This window comes from Budorcas taxicolor, chromosome 1 (assembly GCF_023091745.1).
Source record: "Budorcas taxicolor isolate Tak-1 chromosome 1, Takin1.1, whole genome shotgun sequence".
NCBI lineage: Eukaryota > Metazoa > Chordata > Mammalia > Artiodactyla > Bovidae > Budorcas > Budorcas taxicolor.
The window spans coordinates 198168759-198186338 of NC_068910.1; the positions used below are offsets into that span (position 1 = coordinate 198168759).

Here is a 17580-nt window from a genome sequence, read left to right on the forward strand (position 1 = left end):
ATTGCTATTTTCTACCAAATCATCACCAAGAAACCCATTCTCTTCCTCAAAGAGAAGAGATGGGTCTTCTTTGCTAGCCCCATCCTATCTGTATACACCACAGGCTCCCTCTCCCCAACTCTCCTTATCCAGACCTCCCAACTGAGCCATCTGTGGAAATGCTGGGTCAGCATCTGCTGGAGTAAGTGGGGGCGGGGGGGGGGGGGTTATTAATTAAAATACAATGGGCATGCCTCCCCTTCGATGATCCCTTCTGGTGACACCTTTACCTCTATTTTCACTGTTGTGCTCAGGGTTGCTACATACAGTTATGCAGGTTGCACACTGTACAACCCAGGAACACCATTCATGCTTTAGGGCCCAAGTAGACATGGAAGCCTTAGTTTATGTTCTGGGCACGTCTACAGCACACACTGATCAGAATCAAGCAGTGGATCAGAACTCCACAGGTCAATTGAAGCTGACCTGTGAGTGATTCCTATGAGTCAGATTCATGGTTTCAAAGAGTTGACACTCTCCAAAGATAGCAGATGCCCCCTCTAAAAGGACTTCAATAATCCCCATCACTGCAAGGAAAAGAGGAAGGATCAGTCTTCCTCACTCCACTAGTCTCCTTTCAGAGCACTGAATGACTTACATCTCATGTGACCTCTTTCTGGTTTCTCTGCATGCTCCCAAACTATACCTAGTTCTTAAAAGTCTTATCTCTATTATGCTTTTCCTCCAAGGACATTTTTAACTGAGCACCTTAGTGCCACAGCAGGCCAGGCATGGGACTAACAGAAGCACTCAAGTTTCATCACTCCCATGGAACTTTGAGCATGGTGATAAAAGAGGGGCAGTAAACAATAATGGGCCTTCCCTGGTGGTTCAATGGTAAAGAATCCTCCTGCCAATGCAGGAGACACAGGTTGGACCCCTGAGTTGGGAAGATCTCCTGGAGAAGGAAATGGCAACCCACTCTAGTATTCTTGCCTTGGAAATCCCATGGACAGAGGAACCTGGCAGACTATAATCCACAGGGTTACAAAAGGGTTGGAAACAACTGAATGGCTAAACAACAACAAAGCAAACATTACATAATGATAAATGAACTAATTATATAGTTGACTCTTGATAAACATCAAGAGTTTGAATTGCACAGGCTCACTAGCATGGAGACTTCGTTCAATAAATAGGCACTATAGTACTACACAATCCATGGTTGGTTGAGTCCAGGGATGTGGACTCATGGATATAGAGGGCTGGCTGTCAAGTTATACACATCAATTTTCAACCATACAGAGAGGTCTATGCCCCTAACCCCTGTGTTGTTCAAGGGTCAAGTGTAATTCAGTCTTCTTGGTTGGTGTCACATCTGGCTCACAGTTATTTTTATTTTTTTGTTCATTATCCTCAACAATGGTAGAAGAAACTTTGGAGGTTGGTGCAATTCTTCAACCCCAAAGTTTTTAGATTGTATTCCATTGGCCTTTACTGGCAAGCACAACCACCAGTCCCCATACCCTGGTAGCCAGGCAGCCCCCTTTTCCCTTTAAGGTGTTTAACCTGATGGCCAACACTTCTGCCCACAACCTCCATGCCATGTCTCTCCGTCAGCTCCAGCCATCAAGCCCACTGGCGCCCCCCCCCACCCCGCCCATTCACCGTGTTTGGGTACTTTTTTGTTTAGGTTGGTTTACTTGCTGCAGAGCAGCCTTCCTTACCACACTTGATTCTAGCATTGACCACCTCAAACCTACTCCATGTTTCCCAGCCCCATAACCTGTCTACATGCCTCTGAATTCTTACAAACCCTTCCCATCACCCTTTCAAGTTCAATCAACACAGGTTCATCAGGTTCTTCTCCCACCTCATTTCTATTGCCTACCCTACGCTACTCACTCACTGTTTTATATAGGACAAAATCCATACCCACATCCTGATCACTAGATTCCAGACTTAATGCTTGATTAAGTCACCTACCCTCAGGGATCCCCTCTGTAGGAGCCTTCTCTCAGCCTCGTTCTCAGAGTGTGCCACACAGAGAATCAGCCCATCCAGCAGCCCAAAGTTCTTAGGGGCCCCCCAGGTGCCTCTTTCCTGCATTCTTCCTTTGACCATCAAGCCTCTCTTCCTGCTGCCTCTAGGGCTGCGGGTTCTCTGACCCTCCGTCTTACCTCTCAGTCCTATCCCCTCCTCCTGCAGAGCAGGACTTTGTGTTAACAAATCAGCCAGGATTATGAGGCACTGAGTGTGCTTTTCAGCATCCAGCACAGTTTCAGGCATGGAATCAATGTTTAATGAATGAGGATCTTTTAGAATTCTCTATCTAATCCCTCCTGCAACAAACACAGCTCTCTCCTCTGGATCTATATGCAGCAGAAATGGGGAGTTCCTCTGCAACCTCTTTGAAATTATCTTGCACATTCTGGAAGGCCTGGGGTGTGCTAAACTATCAGCTCTCCAGGAAGTGAAGAAACAAAAGCTTTGATTTGTAGCATTTGCCAATTGTCATGGTGTAAATACTCCTCCCATGGCTGACGTCAGACTACCAAGATGTCACCACACACAGGGCTGCAAAACGATGCACCAACTGGCAGTAGCACAAACTGGCTCAGCACACCACTGCTGCCAGGCCATGGTCATTTCCCTCCTGAAGTTATTCAGTTTTCCTCTTCTGCCTCGTTCTCTCATGCGTTTCCTCCAAACTTACTTTTCCTACTAGTTTTCAACCTTAAAAGCTCAGGCCAAAGGTGACCTTCTTTGCAAAGTCCTCCTGATCTCCCCAGTCCCTCCCAGAACAAGGCGCTGGATGCTGCTCTCTGTTGGCCCCAAACTTTGCATTTGCCTGTGTCGTGGGATGTGTGGAACAGTGATCATGTTACTGGCCTGTTTCTCAACAAGATTGTCAGACTTCTGGGCAGGAGAGTGTCTGTTCATCTCTGGGACTCAACCACAAGCAAAAACTATTTAATAAGAGCATTTTGAGGGAAGGAGAAAGGAACAGAATGAAGGAAGGGGAAAGGACTTCTGATTTTTCTCATGTATTACCATTTTGGAACCCAGATTTGATCCCCTGAGCTGAATCTGCCAGCTGGCTAAGGGAAACATTGCCAACTACACTACTAATGTTACCTTACAAAATTCTTTTTTAAAAAACTCAACTCACACCAGCTCTTTTAGCATAAAGTGAGGTCAAGCTCAGTGAGGCAAGGAGTGGGAAAAGCAGGAGTGGTGACAGACAGGAAGAATTGGAGGATAGAGAGAGACTGACTCCAGCCAGGAGTGTCTCCTGATGAAACTGCATTAAGTTCCACATAGTGAATTCACATCCACAGGGATGAGCTGTGCGATTACTGAATTGCAAGCAGATGGGTATCAGGTAGAAGGCAGTCAGCAGCAACTGGACAGAAGACTTTATCCCAAGCTGTTGGGCATCTTCTAAACTGCTCTGTGTATCCATCCCTCCCCAGGACCAGGTAAGCCATGGCAAGGACTAAGTCTTCTCTGAGCAGAATGCAAAAACATTACAGCATCAGCAAAGGCTACCCAGAGGTAGAAGGTGAAGGTGGGCCATGGATTGTCCCTTTATAGGCATCCAGCAGTTGGTGAGCTCACTCCAAGCTGCACCTCCCTGGCAGGATCATAAAGTGAGAAGGCTCTTTACTCCTCCACTGACAAAGATGGGAGGGGGGCTGACATGGGCTCTCTGGGAAGAAATGCAGTCCAGAATGCATTGCACTAAGCACTCGACATAAATAACATTAAAATCACTAGCACCATTTTCACAGGACATAACAATAATGAACAACACAGAGGAGCAGGGTACGAGATCAAAGCTTTCACTTTGAAGTTTACTGGAGAAATCTGAGTGCCTTCAAGTCATCCAGCTTATCTGGGATCCAGCCTTCTAAGGCATGATCCTTAGGTCTGTCGGTATCTAAGGGGGAAGAGAAAATTATCTGCACAGAAGTGAAAGTCGTGGTTCAGTAACATATTTAATGAAAGTCAATGGGAAATACATACAGATTCATGTGGATCAGATTATGGTCAGCTGGCTGGAACATGTGAGAGGTTGGTAGAAAGAGGGTCATGTGTCCTACAGGGAGGGTCCAGCACCCACCACAGGGATGCCATGAGGTTGGAGCTCTTTAAGAGGGAAATCAGAGCAGGAGAACGTGACTTAATGGGGCAAGCTTTCAAACGTGACTTCCAATTTCACAGATGGCTTTTTGACCCCTCAGTGCATTAAGAGAAGAAGTGAATGGGAGGAGGGTGACTTTCCCCCTAAAGATAATATATGGAGTGGCTGTCTGGAAGACTTTGACTAAACATATTTTATGGAGCTTAAAATATTGGAAGAGGCAACCCCACAGCTCTCCAAATATTGACATGAAAAAAAGCACTTCCAGACACAGGAGCTATGGGAGTACACCGCATATGAGTGAAGAGAGCCCGAACAATGTCTAATCCAATTTAAAGAAGAAGCGAAGACAAAGAATGTTGTATAAGGAACCAAAGGTAGGAAAGAGGACACAAAGCAAACGCATCTTTTAAGAAGATTCAGAAAAGACCACAGAGGGGGCACCAAAGAGATTATTTCCAAAGGAATGATATTTGGGGATATTTTCCTCATTCATACCAATAAGGCTGGATCCATTATCCAACTGACTCAACTATTGATCTATTAAAGGAAGATGAAAATGCTAGACCAGCCTTTAGGTAGAATTTCCTAACAGCCTCTCAGATAGTTATTCTCTGCTGGGCTGGGTTTGTACTCCAATGTAGATGAGAACATGCATTTCTTGGGAGGGAAGTCTATCTTATATTACCATCCATTTCATGGATCTTTTGTAGAAAATATGGATATGGGTGAATTTTCTTCTGGAAATATTGGTCCTTCTTTAGTTCATCATAGTCTGTCTCCAAATCCATGTATATCAGAAAAGGAAAACTGAAAGTGTGGGAATAAAGTTTGGCCCAAAGCCATGGAGATATTGGAGTCAGTGCTTGGGATACTAAGTTCAGCTTCTAAAAAGAGAAGTGCATTTCTCAACTTACCGCCCTATTTCTCTCTCTTTATTTACATTTGGTGTTCCATTTCTAGAGCTATTTCTGAATCTTTTAAAGCCAGAGTTGACTTCTCCACAACACCAAATAAGCTTGGACACCATGAACAAGGTCCCCAGAAGATCCTTAGACACATATTATAGATGGCTTAGATGCACCTTTTGGGGAGAAAGATGATAGACATCACCCAGAGTGGTGAAAGAGGATGTCTAGACACCAAGAGGGCAGAAAGGAGGGGAGAGAAGAGCCATACCTGCTCCGATGACCTCTTCGATTTTCACAAAAGAGACATCAATCTCCTTGGCAAACTCCCGGACAGCTTCGTTGGGGTCCTCGTAAGTGAAGGGGTCAATGTAGATCTTCATCCCTGGGGAGCCTTTTTGGAGGAGATAAGCAGGGTTAACATCCCAAAGAGGACACAGCAGTCACTAAGCACTGGCTCGTGTCCCCAGCAGTAATGGTCTGGCTGGGTAGGGGCGTCTCTCCTACATGTCCAGCTGCCTCACTTTTCCTTGTTGGACCTCCCTGTCTCCCTTCCCTCTGGGCCATGCTAGCCTGGTTCTCTGTCCTCTACTTCTCCTCCATATTTTCTGTGTTTGAGCTCTTGATGAAATGTGGAGCAGATTACTTATAAGTGACAGATCGGGACCAGTTCCCACACCAGGCGCTCATAGAAGGCAAAGAAGCTGATTGATGCCAACCAAATGCATTAGCAGAAAAGTGGTGGTAAAATGGCAGGGCAGATATCAATATTTATCAACTTGACAACTTTCCTGAGTGGAGGCCACCGTTAAGGTTATAACTGACAGCTGTGTCGAGGGCTGGAAGAGGTATGAGGATGGATTAAAAACAACAAAAAAGAAATGGCTATTAGAAAAACCTCAAGATAGGAGTGCCAAGCCAGTAACCAGAACAGAAAACGTGAAGAGAAGAGCATAGAAAATACTGAGAGAGAAAATTGTAAAGTCTACACAGAATAAATGAGGTGGAATGAAAGAAGAAATGGTAATTGAACCCCCATGCCTACAGACACAGTGAAGTATGAAAAGTGAATAAAATGGTGAATGAGAAATACATAAAGGAATATGGACTTTGTCACTGATGTTTACAGTGGCAAGATAAATAGGTGCACACGGGGACAAAATAGAGAATTGTCACTGCAGAAAAAATACATTCGAGAAGTGGAAGAGAGGGGACAAAACCAGGAAATGGAACCCAAGAAACAAATGGATTCATCACAACGTCATTTTTCACCATGTTGGACGTATCATTAGGCAAGCATGGAAAGGGATTTCCTGGGGGTGGTGAGATGGGAGGTGGGCTGCAAAGGCTGAACAGAACAGTCTGGCATCGCAGCCTTGTGAAGAGTAGTTGTTTTCCCTTCCTGCTGTTGCTGTCTGGTTCTTAAAAGAGGCAGGTCATCAGGACAGGCAGGTGGGGGAAAGCCCTCGTGCTGTGGCTGCGGTTAAGGTAACCTTAGGTTCCCTGAGCTTTGCCCTCTCAGCACACACTCCCCACTGCAGCTCCTTCTCAGCAACTCCCAGCCTTGGAAACACAATTTATATGTGTATGAATATATATACATATATAATGATAATTTATATATTATAAATTATCACATAATGACATTTCCCATCCAAAAAGTTCTGGTGGCGCTACGGTGACCCCAAATGAATGTTGCCCTAGTCACCAGGTCAGGCCAGAGTTTAATCCAGATGGAGAAGGAAGATGCAGCCAAGAACTCAAAGTGTAAATGTTTTTAAAGCCAGGTACCCCGCCCAGAGGCATTACTTTTTCTGAAATTTGGATTATTCCCAGTCAAGAAATAAAAGCACTCCAAGGGTGCCAGACATCAATCTAAGATGCTCTTTGAAAACTTGGGGATGACAATGTTGACTCTGGAATCTATTGATTAAACTTTGAACAAAGAAAATCCTCATCTTTATGACAGAATGTCTTAATCCCTGGGGCAGGGGTGGAGAGAGAATGGAAATTTTACTTTAATAGCAGTGGACAAAGGGGGAAATAGAACTAGAAGCTCATCTCTTTCTCCTTTGGTCTGGAGAACAAGTAAAGAGCAAGAACGAGCGAAACCACATGGACGCCTCACAATCCAGACCAGCATGTTCATGCAGTCTCACTTGAGGTTTCTTCAGAAGCAACAACTTAAGATAAGACTGTGAAAGTAAGTAGGTGGTGATCCCTACTGGAATTATCTGGGAGGTGATCCCAAGAAGTGCGTGCAGGTTAGCGGGCAGTAAGTTAGGCCGGAAAGGCAGCCTAAGAAAAGTGTGCCCTCAAGGCACTTCCCACCATGGGCTGTGGGTAACTGACACAGGCTTAACTCCCCACCCCAAGAAACGTCTGAGATCACAAGCTTCAGAGTCGGCTAGGGTGGCGTGAGCTGGAGTGGCGCCGCACGACTCCCGTCAGTCATTGGCTGAGGCCTGCTCTGCCTGCTGCGCAGCTGGGCTGGAAGGGTCCAGGGCCAGAGAGGTGCTCAGGTGAGGAAACACAGATGCTCCAGGCGGAAGGTGGCCCCTGTGTGCTGGAGGGCTGGGCCCTGGAGACAAGGCCATGGCAAAAGACCCACTCAGAATGCTAAAGGGGTGGCAGGCCAGTGTCGACAACCTGTGACTTCTCCTCAGTTCTGGACTGAGATGAGAGAAGGCTGAAAGGCCAGAGGCGGGGATCCCAAGGTGAGGTCAGAACTCTGAAGCCTCCCACTAACTGGGCATTTTGCAGCAAGACCACATACATCTCTTCTAGTATTTTTTTCTTCTGCTGAAGGAGGAGAAACACCTTCTTCCTGGGGCGGCTGTAATATTAAAGACCACATTGCAAGTGACAGATCTAACATGGTGCCGGGTGTACAGGGAGGGCTCACAAGCTGAAACACGCATGATTACTACCAGTAAATTGTTCTAGGAAGTGTATGGGGAGGTAGGAAGCTGGGGTGGTGGGGGTGGACAGTGTTAAGGTTATATTAGTTACTTTAAAAATACCACCTTGTTATTTTGGATTAAGGGCTTTTAAATGATGTGTGCTAAGCTGTCCTATAGGAACTCTTCCACGAAAACTAATTAAACAATCTAGAATGTGCTGTAATGAATGGTTTGCAAGTAAAGACATATGTAAGGATGAATGAGAGAGGATTCTGAGTTAATGAGCTCCACAGATATTGGCCCTGATCAGTTCTGGGAAGGAACTATTCCCAGAAGGGAGAGTTTCATCTCTTAATGGTGCCAGGATTCATTCAGGCCAATGATGTCTGGGCAAGTGTATCTTCATGAGAGAAAGTTCACCTTCTAATCACTGTCCGGTTTATTCATGAGCAGGTGTGCTACCTCACTGGCATGTGGAATTAAGGTGTGTGTGTGTGTGTGTGTGTGTGTGTGTGTGCATGTATATGAGTGCGTGTATATATGGCATGTGTGTGTGAGCAAACGAATGTATATCCATGTATGAGTGTGTGTGTGTGCGTGCATGCACACAACGTCTCAACTGCTGCTCTGGGCCAGGCATGGGCTTTGGTCATCACCAGTTTTTCACAAGAAACCAAGGAGAGCACGCAGGCTAGGAGAGCTGATGTACTGTCAGTTTAGAACATCCTGCACCTGTGCAGGGTAGGAATCAGTCTTTGTTTTCCCTGAAACTGAGGGTATCGTTATTAGACTGAGGCAGGAAAACTGAAATCAGAAGTCTAAAATGGATTCAAACCCAGTTCTTTTGCGATGACAAGGGTTTGATACAGAGCCTAGGAATGGCCCTGGCTGGACTCCTCTGCTGAGCCGGTCTCTATTCCTACGTCTGGAGAACCATTTGGCTGAACATGTGCTCTAAAGGCTCTCCCTGCATCCCTGGATGACACATCCCACCAGACCTCTCTCCTGCATCACTACCCTTTTTCTAGTCCCAGAAAGAGACGTGGGGGGAAAAAATGCCTTCAGCTATGCAGAACAGGTCATTTGTCTTTTGGCTCATTTTCTGTTTCTGCATAAATCCTGCATCAGCCTGTTCCTGCTCCCACTTGCCAGTGAGCAGTTTTTAATTATCAGGGAAATGGTATTTAGTGCAATGAATCACCAGACAGTGAACAAGGAATTCACGTCAGCTGCGGAGTCGGGCACAGCCAAACATTTGGAGACAGGGCTCAGAAAATGTTCTCAGATTGTGAGTGTTGGGGAAATATTATTAACGGCAGTTACAATAATATCAGATGTAATATAGCTCTATAATGTAAGACATTTTATAATGCTCCGTTCAATGCTTCTCATTATTATTAGCGTTAATATTGCAATATTTATAATATTTTATAGTTTCTGGTTATTTTAATTATTTTTAACATAAAACTTTGGCACAAAAATGGTATGCACAGATCTAAACTGATTGATGGTGCCAAGAAAGAGAGAAAACTCTTCAATTTTATGATCTTCTAGTTTGCTAATTTCTATTGAAGGTATGATTTGCAGATATGTTTGTTCTTTGCTCTCAAAATTCATTTAAGCTATGACTAGGGTCACAGCCTGGATGGCTAAAGCTTTAAAGGACCATAGTCCCAGGAGATCTGCAAAATCTTACACATGAACCAAGGCTGTAAAGATATTAGGTGAAGTCACTCAGTCGTGTCTGACTCTTTGCGACCCTGTGGACTGTAACCTACTAGGCGTCTCCGTCCGTGGGATTCTCCAGGCAAGAATACTGGAGTGGATTGCCATTTCCTTCTCCAGGGGATCTTCCCAACCCAGGGATCGAACCCAGGTCTCCCACATTGGAGGCAGACGCTTTAACCTCTGAGCCACCAGGGAAGGTTTAAAGATATTAAGTTTGGGGGAAAATGACTCAGCCACTATCCAGAGCCTTTCTACATGGTACAGAGCAGTCCATGAAGCACAAGAAATGGCTGGATATGGCTGGACACTCTGGATCAGGAGATCAGGATGCTCTCAAAAGGAAAGAGGCTGGGACAAATTGGGGGGATGCTGGCAGATTGTGGGGTGTATCTAAAAGTTAGCTTGATATGTTCGCAAGTGCCAGGGTCCCAGGACAGGAGAGCATAGGCTGGGAAAGGGCCAGTTCTAAACAGTCAGTAACATTTGGGTATTAACAGTGGAAGGAGAAGATGGAATGCTGCCATCCAATCCTCTTGCACATTCAGAAAGTACAAAAATGGTACCATGAACATTTTGTGGGTCCCATGACAGAGGCTTCAGGGGTGCCAGGAAGAGCCCAGTGCCTTCCTGCTGGTGGAAGATTCCTGGAATCCCACAGCAGGGTCCAGAAAGCTAGTGTATTAATTAGGCTGTTTTCAGTCTTTGATATCTTGTGTCCCAGCAGATCTGATGGAGCCATGGGGAAGGTGGAAGGCTGCCCCTCCTTTCCCATTCTAGAGCCAAGGCAGACTTTGCCATACTCGTAATTCACCTAAATTTAGTCTAGATATCTAAGCACAAGAAGGAAGCTGTTTAGGGGTTCCTGGGAGGGACCTCAGCTAGCCCTCTGCCTCAGGATGTTGATCACTCATTTTCTCAGTGCTAACCCATCACCCAGCTGTGCCAGGGACCGTAGGAGCCACAGGGGAAACAAAGCTCGTGGAGCTCTCAGGTCACTGAGACATGAACTAACTGGGGAGCGGGGCTGGAGAGTCTAGAGTCAGGAGCCCACAACTGGAAATGAGCCAAAAGTGTGGCAGAAACCAGAAAAGGCAGAAGACTGTGGATGCCAGTCTCAGAGTCAGAGACCAAAAAGGACAGGTCACTTGGTCCTTCACTGATGAGGGACAAGCTTGGAGTGTCACACAGCATAGCTCAGAGTGATACCTGCTGTTGCATGAGTGAGGAGAGTGTGGAAGGAAGTCAGGTCCAAGGTGGAACACTGCTGATACACTAGTGGGAGGGCCTTGACTACCATCAAAGGCATCCGATTGCTGCCACTGGACACACAGAGCTGACCACTGTGCCAGCAGCAGGGGAGGGATGTGCTAAGAATAAGACATCGGGGAGTTCATTTGGCTGGCAGCCCTCACCACTCCCATTCATTGTTAGGAGGAAGGGGCTGGAGGCTGAGAAAACAGCTCTGAGGTTGTTGCAGTAATTAAGGTGCAAGATAACAGTTTTTAGCCAGAGCCTCACAGCGACAACAGCATAAAAAGCAAGAGAAATTTCAAAGGAAAATCTGACAGCACTTGGTGAGCAATTAAAGATGAGGAATGAAGGAAGGACCAGAAGAATCTGAATTAATGTCAAGATTTCCAGAATCAAGTGGTACTATTAACTATGTGATACACTTTCAGAAGGAAACTTGACTGTCCAGGAAGTTTGCACACATGGTTTTAGACTTTGAATGCATGGATGAAACATACGGGTGCCTAGAAGTCAGTCTGAAAACTCAGAATAGAAACAGAGCTGCAAGACTGGATGTGGAGTGGTGGACGTGGGGGACACGTGAGTGACAGCCGAAGCTATTGGTATGACAGGCTAAGCACTGGGCAGGTTCCTAGACCAGATCTACCAGGAAAGGTGGACGGGCACTAGAAACACTTCACTCCACCTGCTTCTTGGGACCAAGGCCAGGAAAATGGGTGGATGTCTTTTTCCATGAAAGAATGGAGGTCATGGGTACCCAGCCAAGGTTAGAGGAAGAATCCAAGATGGGGAGCCCCAGGGTGGGCAACAAGCCTGGGGGGTAAAGCACCGAGTCTGAGGAGGCTCTTCATTCAACCTTCTGTTTGGAGGTTTTACCACATTTCAAGATTTGTCCTTAAAAACACAGTCACAGCCTAATATGTGTCTCTAAGAGAAAAAAAAAAATCGATCACAGGCTACTTACTTCTTGATAGAGAAAGGTATTTCAGGAAAAACAGTTTAACATCTCTCTACTTCTTGGGTATCAATGATTAAGACAGGAATGTCCTTCCAGACAAGGCCCCCTGTCTCTGGGCCACTGAAGTCCTGTCAGGAACCTGAGGGCAACAGCCAAGGAGCTGGGGACTCAAAGAGTTAACCTGGTTTCTAGAGCTCTGGCTTAGAGCCAACAGCAGCCACATGGGTGAAGCCAGCTCATTAAATTTATTTGGCATTTAATAAGCACCCACTGAACACTCAGCCACCTTTTGCACCTGGGGGCCTTTCCTCCTCTTCCCATAGGCCCTCATTTACTCCTGTTCAGGTACCTCCAGGAGAGGCAGCCAAATGCCCAGTCTGTCTCCCTCCTACAGGTATACCTAACTTTCACCCTGGTGTCCAAGGTGATTCCCAGCACACTGGACGCTGTGGTCTGCACAGTTGGGAAATCCCTCCCACCCAGAGTCAAGCAAGCTGGAGCTAGAGGAAATCTTGGAGCCAGATGTGCTTCTGGGATGAATCAAGTCCAGTATCTTACCTAAAGCAGAACTCCGTTCTACAGCATCTTTTACTGAGATCTGTGTCTGCGAGAGCAGAGAGCTCACCCCTCTCTCCACAAAGCAGCCTGTCTCTGCAAGGACAGTTCCAGTTTGGGGGGGCTGTTCTTACACTGAATCAAATCTGGCCTACTTGGATCTCTCACTGATGGTTCCATTTATCTTCACAAAGCACAACAGTGTCACCTTTCCTTTGCCATGATGGTGTCATGCTTGGTGATGACCCCCAGGTCCCTCCCTGGATGTGACAGTTGGACCATAAAGAAGGCTGAACATCAAAGAATTGATGCTTTTGAACTGCGGTGCTGGAGAAGACTCTTGAGAGTCCCCTGGACAGTGAGGAGATCAAACCAGTCAATCTTAAAGGAAATTAACCCTGAATATTCATTGGAAGGACTGATACTGACGCTGAAGCCCCAATACTTCGACTACACAATGCGGAGAGCCAACTTATTGGAAAAGATCCTGACACTAGGAAAGATTGAGGGCAAGAGGAGAAGAGGGTGACAGAGGATGAGATGGTTGGATGGCATCACTGTCTCAATGGACATGAGTTTGAGCAAACTCCAGGAGACAGTGAAGGACAGGGAAGTCTGGCGTGCTATAGTCCATGGGGTCACAAAGAACTGGACATGACTGAGCAGCAGGAAAAAAAAAAAAAAAAACTGCCTGCATTTCCCAAGCACCAAATCAGTTGGTGTCTCTACGGTCGCAACTTGGCACCCTCGATGGGCCGGCTATTTTGTTAACAATATCCTTCTTGACATGGGGTCCCCAGAACCAAGAACGTCCCTTTAGATGTTTCTCACCAGTGCAGAGGACAGCATGTCCATATGTATTACCTCCTCTGATCCAAACTTTAGTCTTGACCACAGAGTCAGATAGACTTGAGTTTAAAACTTTATGTTGCAAATCAGTAACTCCAAGACTCTGGACAGGCTTCTGGATTTTTCTGAGGCTGTTTCCTCACATGTGAAATCTACCTCATGGGATGGTTATGAGGATTAAATTAGTTACTGTGCTTAATACAGTCAGTGCTCAAGGTGGAGGCTTTTGGCAGTATTTTCCTGCTTTAGTGGCAGTGCTTAGCCTTTTTTTACTAGTTTTTTATCATTCCTACTAAGCATGTGATCAAGTAAATACCCAAACTTTCTCATACAAACAGATAGCAAGTCAGGTCTCCTCCTTTTCTTACTGCTTTATTTTTGTTTTAACCAACACTAGCTTCTAGATTTATCCCTCTAACATTTTGTCTTGCAGATTTCAAATTAGCATTCAGAGCTGTTGGATAGTTCTGAATTTTGATTCTATCTTCTGTGGTGTTACTTATACCTCCCAACTGTTACCTACAAACTTGATAAGCATCCCTAGGTTTGCACCTGACTATGATTTTAAAACACAATCAAACAAACAAGAGATCAAATTGGACAAGGACTAAGATAAAACTGATGACTCCCTCCCTGGTTGACAGACTCACTAACCTACCTTCTTTCTGTATGAAGACCAGCTCTGTACCCACTTCACCGTGCTTCTTCCCCTTAGGAGACCATCAAATATTTTGCCAAAATATGCAATGTCTTGCAAATGTACAGCCCTAGTAAATGAGATGAGGGCCCCATGGTGGTGGTTTAGTCACTAAGTTGTGCTGACCCTTGTGACCCCATGGACTGTAACCTGCCAGGGATTCTCTGTCCATGGTATTTTCCACGCAAGAACAGGAGAAGTTGGAATGAGTTGCCATTTCCTTCTCCAGGGGATCTTCCCAACCCAGGAATCGAACCTGGGTCTCCTACATTGCAGGCAGATTTTTTACGCACTGAGGTATGAGGGAAGCCTATATAACTTTTCTTAATAATAACTTTTAAAATAATCCTGTATTTAATCCTTAATAATCCCCAATGATCACTGAACTTAGTTTTAAATGCCCTGAAGGCATCTGCTTCCCAGTTTCTTGGGTGTTTGGCAGGGATTGAGCTCACACTTATGTTCTGAGGTCCCTATGTTCAGTCCTCTTGTCCTGTGTGGAAATTAATGTGTGCCAGTCTTTTATTTGGGATACATATCTCATTTGTTTTCAAAATTTCTCAAAGTTTAATAAAAATAACTCTGTGATGATAACTGCAGTTGCCTGTTAACATGGAGATGATTCTGTTAGTGCTTCTTTTTGAAAACCCTTGACCCCTTCCCAAGCCCTCACCTTCTCTCCCCACTTCTGCTCACTCCATCTATCTTAGAATTCAGTGCAGTGTTAACTACCATCCAGTGTGTAGTTATCCAAGCCTTATAAATACCTGGTAACATTTCCCAAATGTAGCATCAACTGGAACTTTTCTAAAGATAGATTCCCAAGCCCACCTGGATCATCCCATCCAGCCAGTTTTTAGTCAGCCAGCACCTTCTGAGGACTGTCCCGTGGAAACCATAAGAGCTTACCATCTGTCTGCCTCTTTCTAGACATGGGAAACCCACACTTACCCACTCACCCTTGAACATGAACCACAGGCTCCCAGGCTCTTCAGCCCAGCATCTGGCACCATATCCACGCACTTTCTCTTCCCTTCCTGCCTTCCCTCTAGTCACTCTCACCCCAGTCAAATCCTCCTTTACAAGCCCATTCTCTGTGCTGCAGGCTCAGAGCTTGCCTTGGAAGGCACTTGGTATTCTCAAACTGATAAGATCTGTTGCATCTCCACAGTCTAGAGAAGCCATTACATTTGCCAATATTTCTATTATGTCTCCTTCAGCCTTCGCATCAGCTTGAAGGGCAGGTCTGGGAGGACAGATGCCAGCAGACTCTGTATGAAGCCCTGTGCCCTGCCTGCAGGGAAGACAGGCAGGGGCCTTCTTGGGTACTGATGAGTGAGGCTGGGGAGCTGCTGCAGGTTTCTTGTCCCTTCCAGGGCAGGAAGCGCTGAGATGTCCGGGTTAGCATCCACGTCCCCACAGTAAGGTGCATGCATATAGGTAGCCCAGCAATGGTTGTGTGCACACTTTCAGATCAAGTGCACCCGCCTTTCTGCCTCCTGCAGTGGGACCCAGAGGAGGAGCCAACAAACCACCATCTAGGACTCCTGAGAGTGGTCCTCATGTTTTGACTTGCTCCTGACCTCCAGCCACCTTGAGCCTCTGCAATATGGAGAGATGACGGGCTCTGCAGCCAGGTTTAGAGAACGCGAGGTCCGTCTCTGCCACCCATGAGCTGCGAGACCTGGCAAAGTCATGGAACCTCCCTAGATTAATGCCTGCCACCTAGAGTGGTGGTCAGGGTTGGAGGAGTTGAAATGAGCTACCAGAATAAAGTTCCCCCTGCATGGCACTGGGTAAGCTTTCCATAACTAATTATTCCTACCCTCCCCCATCTCGGGCCAGGTCTGTCCTCCATCAGAGCCTTGAGTTTCCTCTTCTGCTATGCGTGTGCTGTGTCTTCCCCAGCTCCACATCCCTTTGGCTGGTTCTCCAACAGTAATAGCGTTAGTCAGAGTGACGGATGTCCGTGGGAGAGAATGCACTGATGCAATTCAGTGCGTGAGGCTATGAGTTCAGAGAACCAGGGTGCGGGAGAGAAGCCAGGTTTCGGGGACTGGGTAAAAAGAAAGGGGTTATTAATAGAAAGAAAGAGCATTTATAAAAGGAGAACAGATGTAAAAAGAAGACAGACTTCTAAGGCAGCAGAGGGACTGAACTCTGGTGCAGGAAGAACTCTGTGTGCCCAAGTCCTGGGGATGAAGACTGCACAGCTTGTCAACACTGTGTCCTCAGCCATCCGCGGTGGTCTCCGCTACTGAGGACTGGGCGTTGGGTCTTCTGCGGACCCTGAGAACCAGGGAGGCTTGATTCTCGTGGCCTTAGAGGTGAGAATTCCCCAGAAGGAGGCTGTGAGCACTTTGGAAGTCTATCTGTGCATGTGGGTGACATGTGGCAGCCCAGGGAAGCCAGGCTCTCCAGAGAAGAAAGTCAGGTCTGAGGCTGAAGAGGCCAAAAAGGCGGCAAGATGCACCCCCGCTTGATGCCTGGGAACTCTCTGTACCCCCAGTGAAGGGTATAAGATTTAACTTGCGTGCCTTTAAAAGGAGGGGCTCCCTCCTAGCGTATCCCATTCTCACTTTGGGCGTCTTTAGTTTTCAAAATGGCATTCCTCCTTTTGAACCCAATTTTGTGTCCTCTGCTTTCAGGTGGACATGACCATCTTTAAGTGTTTCTTTCATCCAAAGAGTTCAAAGGATGCCAAGTCTGAAATTGACTGCATAGTGGCTCTCAAGGTGGCCAGGCATCAGCCCAGAGCAGGGAGGCGGGGTGATGTCAGAACCCCAGGAGGCAGAGGCAGGGAGGTGAGGTGGTGGAGAGAGCCCACCAGGTAATCCTGATGCACCCTGGTGGGGACACCTCCCCCTGAGAATCACAGACAAATCAAAGTCTCTGTCCTTAGGAAGCTAAAGACCTGCCTGGAAGGGAAATGCGTCAGTTTATGTTAAGTAAAAGTATCTGAAGATTTTGCTTTGAGGTGCAAAATCAGAATGTGAGGAAAGGAGAGAGAACGCATTAGGATTTCCCTCTAAAACCAGTGACGTCTGGTTAAAATGGAGGCCCAGGTGGCCTGCTGGGGGGAAGAAAGAGGGATAGATGGACCTGGAGTGTTGCAGGAGCTGTGCCTGTAGCCTTAGAAGGGGGCTGCTCTCCCAGTCTCCCTCCTCTGACCCCAGTTTGTGTTGCTGAACATGGGTGTGAGCTGGACCACCCTGAGAGAGCCTTGGGGTCTCAGCCGGTGCCCAGGCCACAGCCCCATCCCCACCATGACTTACAACAGCAGCCCAGGTGCCAGGGGCTTAGTCCTTTACAGACCCTTGGTAGGTTCTTGGTCTTGGATTGAAAATCCTGGGGAACAAAGCCATATCTACAGAGCAATCTCTGCATCGCCCCAGCCAGCACCAGCCTTGCCCTCACTCGAACACGAACTCCTCCGTGGCAAACCTGCTATGTGAGCACCCCGGCATCACTCTCTTGCCTGGGGTCACCTCGAGTGAGAACTTTTGCCTCGGACGCCATTTCCACTCCCAGAACCACCCAGAGAAGGCCTGCTTATGGTGTGTGTAGACACAGCCTGTTTTCCATGCTCTCCACCCAGGGAGTAG

The 17580-nt window shown here is 46.6% G+C and overlaps 1 protein-coding gene across 1 annotated transcript in view; it reads right to left on the reverse strand.

Moving 5' to 3' along the window:
• EPHB1 (EPH receptor B1) overlaps nucleotides 1–17580 on the reverse strand; it is a 317259-nt gene that overhangs the window by 72049 nt on the left and 227630 nt on the right. The window contains exon 10 of the mRNA XM_052645625.1: nucleotides 5306–5428. Coding sequence (XP_052501585.1) covers nucleotides 5306–5428 — 123 coding nt within the window. The remainder of the gene's footprint in view (nucleotides 1–5305; nucleotides 5429–17580) is intronic.